This window comes from Paramormyrops kingsleyae, chromosome 2, assembly GCF_048594095.1.
Source record: "Paramormyrops kingsleyae isolate MSU_618 chromosome 2, PKINGS_0.4, whole genome shotgun sequence".
In the NCBI taxonomy this organism is placed as follows: Eukaryota; Metazoa; Chordata; class Actinopteri; order Osteoglossiformes; family Mormyridae; genus Paramormyrops; species Paramormyrops kingsleyae.
Window position 1 is genome coordinate 24,089,933 of NC_132798.1, and position 13,378 is coordinate 24,103,310.

The 13,378-nt window shown below is 48.9% G+C and overlaps 1 protein-coding gene across 1 annotated transcript in view; it reads left to right on the plus strand.

Moving 5' to 3' along the window:
* zswim6 (zinc finger, SWIM-type containing 6) overlaps nucleotides 1-13,378 on the plus strand; it is a 53,743-nt gene that overhangs the window by 25,072 nt on the left and 15,293 nt on the right. The window contains exons 2-8 of the mRNA XM_023802921.2: nucleotides 343-699; nucleotides 4,013-4,161; nucleotides 6,032-6,182; nucleotides 9,489-9,668; nucleotides 10,694-10,870; nucleotides 11,196-11,342; nucleotides 12,566-12,718. Coding sequence (XP_023658689.1) covers nucleotides 343-699; nucleotides 4,013-4,161; nucleotides 6,032-6,182; nucleotides 9,489-9,668; nucleotides 10,694-10,870; nucleotides 11,196-11,342; nucleotides 12,566-12,718 — 1,314 coding nt within the window. The remainder of the gene's footprint in view (nucleotides 1-342; nucleotides 700-4,012; nucleotides 4,162-6,031; nucleotides 6,183-9,488; nucleotides 9,669-10,693; nucleotides 10,871-11,195; nucleotides 11,343-12,565; nucleotides 12,719-13,378) is intronic.

Here is a 13,378-nt window from a genome sequence, read left to right on the forward strand (position 1 = left end):
TTAAGGCACCTGCATTCACAATAATTGTTTTACTTATTTTGTTACTGTTCACTTATGTGATTTTTTTTTTTTTAGGTTTATTTCAGCTGATAATGAAGAAATTCCCTTTTTTTGTGGCCTTGCATTGGCTAAGCACCAGGCGTTTATGTTGCTCATGGGGAGATTGGGGGGCTATTTACCCTTAGGAATGGGAATGGAGTACGTATGTCCTGGTACTGTCCTGGTAGCGCGACCTCTGTGTAGCCCCTCCCCACACCATGGCAGCCCCCGTTTGCCCTGCCCCCTCCATCCAGGCCCGTCCCTCTTTATTAAGCCGTGTGCGTTTCTGCTCCCGCCCCCCAGGCTTCCACCTCAGCGGCACGGTGACCGAGCCAGCGACGGCCTCCGAACCCGAGACAGTGTGCAGCGTGGCCATCAGCTTCGACCGCTGCAAGATCACCTCGGTGACATGCGGCTGCGGCAACAAGGACATCTTCTACTGTGCTCATGTGGTGGCGCTGTCGCTGTACCGCATCCGGCAGCCGGACCGCGTCAAGCTGCACCTGCCCATTTCAGAGACGCTCTTTCAGATGAGCCGGGACCAGCTGCAGAAGTTCGTTCAGTATTTGATCACCGTGCACCATACGCAGGTGCTGCCCACCGCCCAGAAGCTAGCCGACGAAATCCTCTCACAGAATTCGGAGATCAATCAAGTGCACGGTGAGGCGGGGGACATTGGTGAATTGCACTATAATCATTGATTTTTAGGAATGAACTTAGGACCAGTGACACGGGACTCTCCCTCGTGTAGTAGATCAGTATAGATCTTAAGTCTGACCCTGAGTGTTAATTAGCCAAGGCTAGGTTCTGTGCTTAGAGGATAAGGGCTCCTGTATCTGTGCAGTCCCAGGGGTCGCCGCAAGCTCAGCCGTCGGATTGGGGCTGGAGCATGAGGCATAGTTGAGGACAATCTGCAAAGTTGTGTGTGTGTGTGCGTGGCTGCATGTGTGTGCGTGTGCATGAGTTTGCCAGAGGCGGCACAGGCAGGAGATGACGGACGGGGGCCTGTGTGTCTCCTCGTGATACGTGAACGTTCCTTTCTGCGGCCCTCCCTGTAATTTGACCTACATACTGTTTTGGTTTCAGCCTTACTCTGTGGGAAAAAAGTTACCCAAAATATCAGTAAAGCACTTTTTTTTTTGGCAATTGTTGGCCCAGGCAGAATACCTCCAGTGGTTTCAGTGCATGACTGTGAATGGAGGGAAAATGTAGTTTCACCCCAGAACAGACACTTTTTTTCTATGCCTAGCATCCGGAAGGTTCTGCAGGAGCACACCTTGGTCCCCACGTGCAGTGAACCTCAGGCGGGCACTTAACCCTCCTTGTCTTTCCACTCTGAAAACAAAGATGGCTTTTTGACAGTCCTTCATCAGGCACCTGCTGTCGAGTGCTTCCTCCCGCCTCGCCAGCCCCTCATGCGACTTTGAGATGCGTAGGAGTGATTATGCGATCTGCCGGCTCCCTATCTACTGGCAGCCCAGCTCGAGAGCAGAGTAGGTGCATAATTGACCTGCGCAGCGCATTCGTGCCGGCATGGGTCTTCTCGGAAACACGAAACCACTGCACACGGGTGACCCGAACACGTTTATCTGGAGGAGTCTCAATTCGCACTTCGGGGAGTCGAGGGGCAGGATGGGAAACTTTTTAAAGGTTCTTGTTTTTATGGTCTGTAGTTGTAATACCCCTGAATACAGGAAGTAATTTTTTCCCGAGTTCATTTTCCAGCTGATCATTTAAGCATGTGCCTAAGTGCACATTATTTTTGGTTAACATATTTTCTTATTGTTGTTGCATTGATCATGTTAATTGTGTTTTTTTAATGTAAAATAGGCACTACTGGACTGTGGTGCCACATTTCCCTTTTTAGTCCCCTGGGCCCTGCAGGTATTCCAGGAAGGACCGAGACTTTTCTGCACCATGAAATTGCTTCAGTATGGGGTGTAACGAGGCTGAGAGGAGCTATAAAAACCTGAAGTGTCAAAGTTATAGAAAAACTGAACAGCTTTGATATCTTGATCAAGTTCCTCTACGAATCTGGTAGCCATTTTTTGGGCTTTTTGGGGGGGGGGGGCTTCAGGAAGACTGTCTAGGGTATTTCCTTGCGGCTGGCTGTGGGTTGGCCCTCAGATGCTCAGACTACGTTTTACACAGTCATGTAGAATGATTTGCATATGCTGTTACGTGTTCAGGATGCTTTCACAGACTAGCTTTTAGCTTTTTGCTGAGGAAATCTGTGACTGAAATCACCCCCCCCAACACACACACACACACACACACACCCGGGTCCAGGAATCCAGCTGGCGACCTTCTCGCTCGTCACTTTCCGAGTCCCTGGCTTCCTGTCACACATGTCTCTCAGATGTTTTTTTTTTTTGGTATTTCCAATTCCTTCATGGCTTCGTCATTCAGACGATGGAGCGCATGTGAAATAAGGCAGATCTGCCTCTGTCTGCTTTCACCTAAATCGAAATTTATTATAGTATTCAGTCAGGAAAATAGGACGCCAGACCCTTTAGAACGCAATCTCTTGTGTTGCCGCAGGTCTGTGTGTGTGTGTGTGTGTGTGTGTGTGTGTGAGTGAGGGCGCGTGCGCTTTAACCAGTCCTAAAGCTGTTTGGGGCCAACGCGAGTCTCAAAGGGGGAGGGCATGCAGATATTATATTCTGACCCTGTCTGGGCAACAGTGTCCAAAGCGGATGCGTCTATTATGCAGCCAGGCCGGCTGGCCAGGCCCAGCAGAAAAGGAATATTTTCACTGAGCCACAACCAATGGAATTCGCTGCTGGAATCCAGGAAAGGGGCAGAGTTTGTCTTTTCATTTGAGGAACTCTCATAAATAAACTTTTCTCCTTTTTTTCCCTCCTCCTTTTGCCATCTGTTGTGCATTGTGTGTGAATGTTGGAAACACCAAATAGCTCTCTTCTGTTCTTTGTGCTGTTATTTTTGTGTTTGGGGCATTGTTGTCGGTTCTGTTTTTTGCTGTCATCAGAATGATTAATTATCTCTAGTTACTTATGTCTTTTTTCCCCCCCTGATTCGTTTACTGGGCGTTTTGTGTTTGTTCACTGGTCCATCACTGTGAACTCTGTCCTGCAGAGATCAGATCGTCAAGTATGCAGACATTTTTTCATATTTGATTAATGATGTTCCTGAATTGGATCATTGTAGCCACACTGCTGTATGTTTTATGATTGTGAGCAAGTCTTAAATTCCAGCCTCTGCACACAAGCCTCAGAAAGTATAAGGTTGAGTAAAATTCCACTAACTCCTGCAGTAACCATACTTTTTTTTATATTGATACAGCATTATTAGCTTTAAGCTTCGGTAAACACAGGCCTGTATTCTACATTTATTTCTATTACCTTGTAGTTTATGTAATATTATTATTCATTTAAGACAGCATGTTGGTTCCAAGTGTGGCTGATTTGTGGAATAGGTTAGTTGATTGAGTACGACATCAGTGTGCCTGTGAGTATGGCTGTTTGCTGGAATAGGTGAGTAAGGTATCAGTGTGCTGTTGAATATGGCTGAGTATTGGAATAGGTGAGTAAGAGTATCAGTGTGGCTTTGAGTATGGCTGGTTGCTGGAATAGGTTGGTAAGGTATCAGTGTGCTGTTGAATATGGCTGACTGCTGAAATATGTGAGTAAGGGACCAGTGTGGCTGTGATTATGGCCGAGTATTGGAATAGGTGAGTAAGGTACCAGTGTGGCTGTGAGTATGGCTGTTTGCTGGAATAGGTGAGTAAGGTATCAGTGTGCTGTTGAATATGGCTGAGTATTGGAATAGGTGAGTAAGAGTATCAGTGTGGCTTTGAGTATGGCTGAGTGCTAGAATAGGTCAGTAAGGTATCAGTGTGGAGTTTAATATGGTTGAGTATTGGAATAGGTGAGTAAGGTATCAGTGTGACCAAGTACTGGAACAGCTAGAGACCCTGCGACCTGAGTAAGGCCGTGTCCCCACTGTGTTACAGGTGCCCCGGACCCTACGGCAGGAGCCAGTGTAGACGACGAGAACTGCTGGCACCTGGATGAGGAGCAGGTCCAGGAGCAGGTCAAGCTCTTCCTCTCACAAGGAGGGTACCATGGATCGGGCAAGCAGCTCAACCTCCTTTTTGCCAAGGTAGCCCCCTCTGCCCCCGACTCCAATATTGTGCAGTTCCTCATTAATTCATTTGATGAAATCCTGGGAGACTTGCATGCTCAGGAGTAAGACTCTTAACACAGACGTGAAATATTATTTACCTTTCATTATTTCTATAAACAAGATACTTCTCACTTCCTTTAGTGAGTCTATGAATATGGGCTACGTCAGGGAAAATTATAAGCCAAGTTGTTTTTGGGTAAAGTCTGTGCACATAATATTACCTGTGGGGGCTGTCTGCTCTCCTCATCCCTCTTATTTATTTATTAATTTATTTACTTACTTACTCCTTTTGCCAACAGGGAAAGGAGACTCATGTTTTACAGTCATGACTGTCGGTGTTGTTAGACTTGAGAGCATTAGAAACAGAATTGAAGTTTATGGAGTCAGCATGCACCCCCCCCCCCTATATAATATACAGTAGGACCTCGGTTCTCGAACTTAATCCGTTCCAGACTCCGGATCGAATTCTAAAAAGTTTGAGTTCTGATCGAATTTTTCCCATAAGAAATAATGGAAAATCAATTAATTGGTTCCCGGCCCCCCAAAATTACACCTAAATATGTTGTTTTTTTTTTTTAGCATTTAAACACAAAATGAACAGGATAAAACAAGAAGAGCATTTTTTTCTTAATGGCTTCCAAAACGATAAAGATCTTATCCCAACATTACCCCTGTCCTGCCCCGATCGTCCGCTCCTTCCGTGTGCCACGCCCCCTCATTAACCTCGTGTGGGATCCCCATGTGATCAGCTGTTTCTGGTTGTTGTCATTAGTCCTCTGTATTAAGTCCGCGTTTCAGTTTGTTTCCCCAGTCCGGTCATTGGGTGCGTTCGACTTGCTTACAGCGCTGGCTTAAAGCAACGCATTCTGATCCTGACGCAATGCATTACAGTTAGATGCATTGCGACCTCTCACACTGCTACACAAACTGGAACCGCCTCCGTGACGACACACCTTTGCCCTTATTGCCTGAAGAGTTTAGTTACACGCATGACGTTTGTATCCCAGGCAGTTCTGATGCGTAATCTGCTATGTCTCCCGAATATCACGTAAAGCAGTGAGAACTGGTTTTCAGTTAATTTACCTGGTAACATAAAGTTTAAATAAATGACATAAATGCTCTAATAGTACACGTAAGTTAGTGGTGTATTTATTGTTAGTTACTGTAATGTTGCGCTGCTTTATTTGGTTAATCGTCCACTCTGTGAAGAAGGCATTCAAGTAAGAATTGCAGTGTAGTATGACTCATTTCCTGGCGCGTACAATTTCAGCGTTCACGGTTCGACTTCCAATATTCAGATCAAGTTCTAGGTCAAACTGGCTTGTTCGACTTTCAAGAAACTTGAGTTCTAGTGAGTTTGAGAACCAAGGTACCACTGTGTGTGTGTGTGTATGTGTGTGTGTGTGTGTGTGTGTGTGTGTGTGTGTGTGTGTGTGTAGCACGTCGCTAATGTCTTTGTGCACTTGTCGAGCCGGATGGGGTCTGCTTTGCCCGTTCCTTGGGTTGTTATGGTCCTCACGCCTTACCTCCGTTGCCCCGTTTCATTTTCGTTTCTCAGTGAAACGTAAACTGGACATTTAGCAACTGTACACGTTGTTTTTGCCACAATGTGTAGCGTTTGTGAAATGAGGTGAGGTGGGCTGGTGGCCCGTCCAGGACCTGCAGACATCCTGCACTGTAACTCTCTGCCGCCTGATTTGCTCTCGGGCTCCATTCTTCCTCCTCATCTGGAAGATCTAATGGGCAGTATGAATGTTGGGATGTTGAGTGTGGCAGAGTATCTCTTAAGTTCCTGATTTGTGCTGTTAGGCGTGCCGCCCCTAACCCCACCCTTTCCGCCCCGCAGGTTCGGGAGATGCTGAAGATGCGTGACTCCAACGGCGCGCGCATGTTGACCCTCATCACGGAGCAGTTCATGGCTGACCCCCGGCTCTCCTTATGGAGGCAGCAGGGCACCATCATGACTGACAAGTACCGGCAGCTCTGGGACGAGCTCGGTGAGAGGCACCGCCACACCGCATGACCCCGTTCGGTCCGCCGGCGGCCGCCTGACCCCGGCTGCCCGCGGTCATATGGCCGTCTGATCTGCGTTGGACGGTTCCGTCAGCGCTGGGTCATGTTCAGTCTCAGGCCGGGCGTGTACGTCGTAAAGAGTGACCGGGTGCATGCGTACACCTGTGTGTATGTACTGGGGTCCTCTCATAGCTACACCCCCACCTCCTCACCCCAGTCTATGGTCCTTTTATTAGCCCCAGAGGCTGGGCGGCCCTTACAGCGGCTGTCCTTCTATAAAGCTTTACTGCCTCTGTAATGCAAAATGATTGCCCAGGCACTCCCAGATTATCAAGGGGGAGGGGGGCTGGGTAGGGGAAAGCGGGAGGAGGTGGGGGAGGGAGGAGTCGTCCTCAACCTCCAGGTTGGAGACGGGCAAGCAGCCCGTGGTTGAGGGAGTGACTTTGCCTCATGCTGGCCTTTCCTCTGCGCCGTGTCAGGGGTGAAGCTCCTCCTTTAATCCATCTCTCTGCCTCAGTAATGTAGCTTATTTATTCTGTTTCGGGTCTTGTGTTGAGGGGTGGGGCCAAAATATTAAAGAAGGATGGATATCTCGTTGTCCGTCAGGAAGATTGCAAGTACGAACGGGAAGATGGTGGTGGTGTAGCAGTGTATTAGCAGTGTCCCTCTATCTCTCCCCAACCCTTTTTATTTTTACCTGATTTGTTTCTGCCCCCCCGCCCCCACCGCAGTGGTCGGCCGTTATCTCTGTGCCGCAATTGCAGCCCCCGTCGAAGGTTGAAGGCTTTCTGTTATTTGCGGTTTTGAGGTTAATTGTAGTCACAAGGATGGATGGAACCACGTTAGCTTGCCGTCGCTGCTGCTGTTGTTGTTGCCGTCCCGCCTGCTGCTCATTTGTCTGTTTTTTCTCTTTTTAATTCGGTTTTGTTTCTAGAGACATTCATTGCCGATGTTTTTGAATACCTTTAACCAATGTTTTTGCAAAGGGCCTTTTTCTTGCAAATTTTTTCCTTTCTGAGAAAGAATCAGCGCAAAGCACGGTGACTGAGGCTGAAACTAGTCGTGTTGACGTCTGATTTTCTTCCGAGCCCTTACGAACCGAGAGACCATGTAGACAGTGAGTGTTAAGGGGGACCCATCTGTATTGGGCACTGAGAGCAGGCGATTCATAAGGAGCAGGCATGTAAATAAACACAAAGAAGCACAAAACCAGAGTCATTTCTCAACAGAAAACGATCTGGAGTCACATTTATTTGTGGGTAACCTTTCATTACCTTTCATTTTCCTCTCGTTGGTAAAGATGCCAAAGACATTTACCATAATGGCATTATTCAATACATTTTACTATAAGAAACGCTTGACTTCAATTTTGTCTAAGGTCATTATTTATAAGGAGATCTTATTTCGGTTTGAATGAGACTCACAAGGAACCTTTACAAATCATAACAAAACACACATTCATTATTTTGTGATATGAGCGTTTAAGATGGTCGTATTTTACTTAAGTAATTTAGCTGTTTCTGGCGTCCTGTCCTGCGTTTATGCATTTTCTGCCCTTTTCCTGTTTTTTCTTTATGATATACAGCTTGTCTTTCTCATAATGTCCACTTCATATTTTGGGACAAGCACATCAGAAAGAGTGGTATCAAATTTTATTACGATACCCTTCTAATATATAGTCAGCCACTGTCTCTTAAAAAAGCCTTAAAAATGGATTATCTGTTTGCACTCTAACTCTGATACACTAACTGCATGGCTTTCTGAGCCTGTGATAATGTTTGCTGCTGGAGGAAGTGGGTGTTGTCAGTTAGGGGGGTGTCAATATTATGTGGACATGTTTGTCAACCAGGTGGGGGCTTCTGAGACCATCACTGGGGTGTTTTGGGAAGGAATCTGACACGGGGAAACTGGGGAACTGTTTGCTGAGCTCGGATGTAATTGAGCATTATCCCAAACGCTTAAAGGAATTTCAGGCTCCAGTGAGATGCTTAATGTTTGTTTGTGAGCAGTGGTAAGTGACTTCACGTTCGTTTAGCGTGGGGGTGGGTGCACGTTTGTTTAATATGTCTCTGAATGTCTTTGTTCTTCAAAAGGGACACAGTGGGTCACATTTTTTACTGCTGGTTTTGACATTCAGTGGCCAATAACCCATGAGCAGAAGGATACCAGCATGTTTTCTTACCTCACCTTACATCACTCGTACTGACTGCCCTTAGACTGTATTTTTTATATATCCAGAGGTGCCTTTTTCTAGAGAAATGGGGTGGGGGGGACCAGGATAAGAGATTTATTGTTTTGCTTTCTGGTGAATGGGAAAGTGCCTTTGTTGGGCAATCAAAATTTTCCCCTCCCATATGATGATTTGTTTTGTCTTTCTGCTATCAGATATATTTGTGTACATATATAAAAAAAAAAAGGAATATGCGCTGGGGGTCAGTTTGGAGACCTTGAAAGGCTGGCCCCGCCCCTCACTGGGGGGATTAGGGTAACAAACCAATAGCGAGGTACCCTGTATGCTCATTTGTCTGCATTAAAGTAGCCGTGCTTATTTGAGCTGTCAGCTAGCCTATTTCCCCATCTCTCGTCCAAAATAATGAGGCCGGGATCTCCGAATGCAGCTTCGCTGGAGCTTAACGGGGTCCGTCTGTCTGTCCGTCCGTGCCCGCGTGTCTGAAATCCCCTTTCATAAATTTAACCAGTTTAAATTTAAAGCGTCCCGCACCCCATGCCAAAGTTTCCTGTCTCGGCAGCCAGCGAGATATTTACAGTCCCGTGGATCTGAAAATTCCGCAGCTTGGAATAATAGGGGCTGTAAAGGAGGTGGGGACGCTGGACGTCCTCATGAATCTGGTGGTGAGGGAGCGGGGCGGCGTTTCATAACGGACGCGTGGGCTGCACGTCTGCGGGCAGGTGGCCGCGACGCTACACTTGGCAGCACCTTTCCGAACGTGGGTGCCCACATCAGCCCGGGAGAGGATTCTGGGAAGGGAGGAATGAGGACGAGTGAGAGTGCTGCAGACTTGTCCGGCCTGGAGCCTCCTGTGTTTTGCATTATGTGTGTTTACTGCGGTCCTTCTGCTACTCGCTCATTACTCTGCCCCACTGTTATCATCAGGCTCATCAAAAGGGTTTTGCTTGTCGGTGCAAAGCCCGTCGTTAAAAGCTGAGCACACCGCCCTCACTGCCTGGCTACCTTTCCGCAGGATAGCATTGTAATGTGTGTGTGTGTGTGTGTGTGTGTGTGTGTGTGTGTGTGTGTGTGTGTGTGTGTGTGTGTGTGTCCTCCTCAGGCGCCCTGTGGATGTGCATAGTCCTCAACCCGCACAGCAAGCCGGAGCAGAAGGCCTGCTGGCTTAGGCAGCTCAAGAAGTGGAACAGTGTGGACGTGTGCCCCTGGGAGGACGGTAACCATGGAAACGAGCTGCCCAATTTAACCAACTCCTTGCCTCAGGGCCCCCATGCAAACCAAGGTAAAAAAAACCAGTCCGGCATGCGAAACCAGTCCTGTAATCAAGAAAGTAGTCAGCCGAGCATGTGAAATGAACTCTCTCCTTCACCCCCCCCGCCCCTCCCCCCTGTGCGCCATGTTAATGAGCACTGGTGCGGCTAATGGTTTTACATAATTTATTTGACACTCTTATCCAGTTACCCGGTTTACAGTTTCATGTCTTCTGTAGACTGCAGGTTTTTTTTTTTTGCCTTAGCGCGGGCGGCCCTAGTGCTTTTTTTTGCTCAGGGGTGGATGGCATGACCACCCCCCCCCCCCCCCCCCCCCCCAGTTCTGGGGTAGGAGGGACTCGTTATAGCCCCACCCACAAGCTTTCAGAACGACATGCAGTGTGCATCCAACTTAAAAATACTTTTCCCTGGACAACAGCTTAGCTTTGTGTGTGTGTGTGTGTGTGTTACATGAAAAGGTGTAGTTATGTCAAGTCAGGAGAGGGAGGGGCTCTTGTTTCACTAGACTGGTGGCCTGTGGTGGGGGCGTGGGGGTGGAGAAAGGCACTTTGCATGCGCGCTGTGATGGCGCTTGCTTGGTTGTAGCATTGGTTGTCCCCCATTTGGGGACAAGAAGCCTTGGGTGTCTTTGAATGACAAAACGCCTGCCTTTGTGCCAGCAGAACAGGGGGGCGTGGGGGGGCAGGCTGGGAAAGTGCCTCCGGATGACTCAAATGTTGCATTCCAGCTGTTTTTAGCTGGGAGGGTGCCAAGCTGTTGCTGCTGCTGTAGCTTGACTTGGCCTGGGCGCACCCCAACCCCCCCCCCCCCCTGTCTACTGCCTATACAGATATGTTTCTGTCTGCCAGTGCAGCTGAAGTTGCTGAAGTGAAGTTAGGCAAACTTTAGCTTTATTGGCAGTCAGGAATATAAAATGGTGAGTGAGGGGTTATCTGGAGGTGTGTGTCTGTCTGTGTGTGTGTGCGTGCGTGCGTGTTTGTGTGTGTGTCCGTGCCTTCCTCCAGCCCCCACCCACCAAATCCTCCCTTGCTCCCAGATTTAGCCAACAGACCCCACCGGACGGTTTTCACCCGGGCCATCGAAGCGTGCGACCTCCACTGGCAGGACAGCCACTTGCAGCACATCATCAGCAGCGACCTCTACACCAACTACTGTTACCATGACGACACTGAAAGCTCTCTCTTTGACTCGCGCGGCTGGCCGATGTGGCACGGTAAGCGGCGGCGGAAGCGGAGGGCCCGCGTGACTCGCCTCTTTGTCTCACCCTGCCTCGATCTGTGGCATGTTATTTCAAAACAAGAGAATTAAGAAAGATGCCTCATAGAGGGCTGAACTTCCCCTTTGTGGGGGCGGCGGGGGTGGCTGGCTTTTAAAGGGACTGAAAGGCCCTGGCCAATGGGAACAGGGCCCCCATTGAACTGCGGCAACTCACTGACAGTTTTTGTCCCCACAAAAGAGAGAATTGCTCCTTGTGTTGGCTGACTCCCCATTGTGCATCTCTCTCCCTCCCTCTCGCCCCCCTCCTCCCTCCCCAACAGAGCACGTCCCCACGGCCTGTGCTCGCGTGGATGCCCTGCGCTCCCACGGCTACCCCCGGGAGGCACTGCGGCTGGCCATCGCCATCGTCAACACGCTGCGCCGGCAGCAGCAGAGGCAGCTGGAGCTTTTCCGGCAGCACAAGAAAGGTGTGGGGGCCGCAGCTCACCGAATCGGGGGGGGGGGCCTCTCCTGGCCGGCTCCTTTCACGCAGGGTCACCTTCACACCTGTCATTTTTGCATCCTAATTCATCCATTCAATAAGCTCTCGGACAGTTATCGTCATGGAAACCCGGAGTCGGTTCAAGGGCAACATAGAATATGGGCGTGTGAGGTGTGGCGTGCCCGGGCAGTGTGGGGGTGAGGCGGGGTGAGACTATAGCACAGCACTCCACATCAGCACGTTCACATGGTCGGTCGCACACTAAGGGGACTCCACTCACTCCTCGCGGGGACCTGCATGACTTTTGACTGAGCATTCAGGCACAGCTGTCTTGAAACTTGAGATCCCGCACGCTGATGCCCCCCCCATTACAGTCCCCCGTTGCGTTGGGTGCTTTTTCCCCGGCCAGTCTCACACAACCTGCACTATACAGGACAAACCGTAAACTACAGATTTGAACTGCTAATTAAAGACCATCAAGGAACATTCATTTTACAATTACTAATCCTGCAGATTTATTAAAGCAGTGTAAGTGTCGGCGGGCCAAGGCTGCCCCGGGCCTCAGGACTTTCCATAAATCTCACCTTTATGAGGGAACCGGACTTTCTGAGCGGAGCAGTAAGCTAGCAAAGCGCGCGCGGCCTGCGCTTCCGAGACGGCGTGTCACATGACTCTCCATCTCCAGTTGACTCTGGTGCTTTAGCGTCCGTAATACCAGCAGAGAGTAAGCAGGAAGGTCGTTGTATGCACCATCTCTCGCCTGTACACTAAAAGTTTATGCTGGTTTTTACGAGCCGGAGCGCGGCGTGCCGCAGCTTTAATGTCAGCATGGTTTTCTGTAGAAGCGATTTGTTCATTGCTGAAAGCCGGGTAATCACTCAACGCAAGTGATATTCTTCCCACTCTGACACACACTCAGCATTAAAATATGCACACATCTTGTCATGACAGTATTTGACTACAGTCCCTGACCATCAGATAGTAGTGAAGAGAATTCTCTCCCGATAATGGCCTACATTAGTTCAGGTATCACTGTCAGTACTGTAGCACTGGTCTCTCTACCGCCACCTTTAGGTCTGTGTTTAGTACTACACTACCTGGCCCTGCTAATGGTACTTCAGCTGCTGGTCCCGCCTCTACCTTGTGATGCTCTCAGTGCTGACATGGCTAAGAATTAGCAAGTAAAGTGTCCCTTCTCTGTCACTCCAGAGCTACTGCACAAAGGTGTCACCTCCATCACGAACACTGAGGGCTGGGTGGGCCACCCACTGGACCCCATCGGGACCCTCTTCAGCACGCTGACGGAGACGGAGACGGTCTGGGCCGCCGACGACGGCTCTTCGGGGTTCCTGGACCTCTCAGGTAGTCACCTCCGTCCCGCGGGCCTTGTCCTCCTCGTTCTCGTTGTCCTGTTGGGGCGGGGCTTTGTGGGATCTCATTTAGCTCACAGTTGGGTGAGTTTAACTGGATATCTTTAGTCAAATGTCTGACTATATGACTGAGTCAGGTTTTGATGAGTTAATTATTATTTTTTTTAAATGATACAGTGGAACTTTATCCTGCAATATGCTTTTAACGGTGTCGTACCAGTAGTAACTTCAGCTTTCTGTGTTTACGCTTAACAAGCATACAGTAGTCAGACCTGAACTGTGCCTGTAACATTTCACTTTCCAGTCTGGGCTCCTGACACGATTACCTGTCTCTCTGCCGGTTTGACTTGTCTGAGGATTTCCTCTTACCCCGAGAGTAACGAGTGTCGCTGTCATCAGAAACACCCATTTCCCTCCTTTTTTTTGGAAAGTAAAATGTATCTCTGTGAGCGTCAGGCCACTGGGAGCATCCCGCACTTGATTAGACGTGTGCGAGCGGCGGCAGCTGGGGAGGGAAATGCGGTAAAGGGAAAAAGAAGTCAATAGGTTTCAGCAAAGGGAGGGGGGGGGCTGGACTAAATCTTGTCTTCTGCATTTTTAATGCCTTTTTATTTTTAATGTTTTTGTTCCTATCTCTTATTCATGAGGTGTG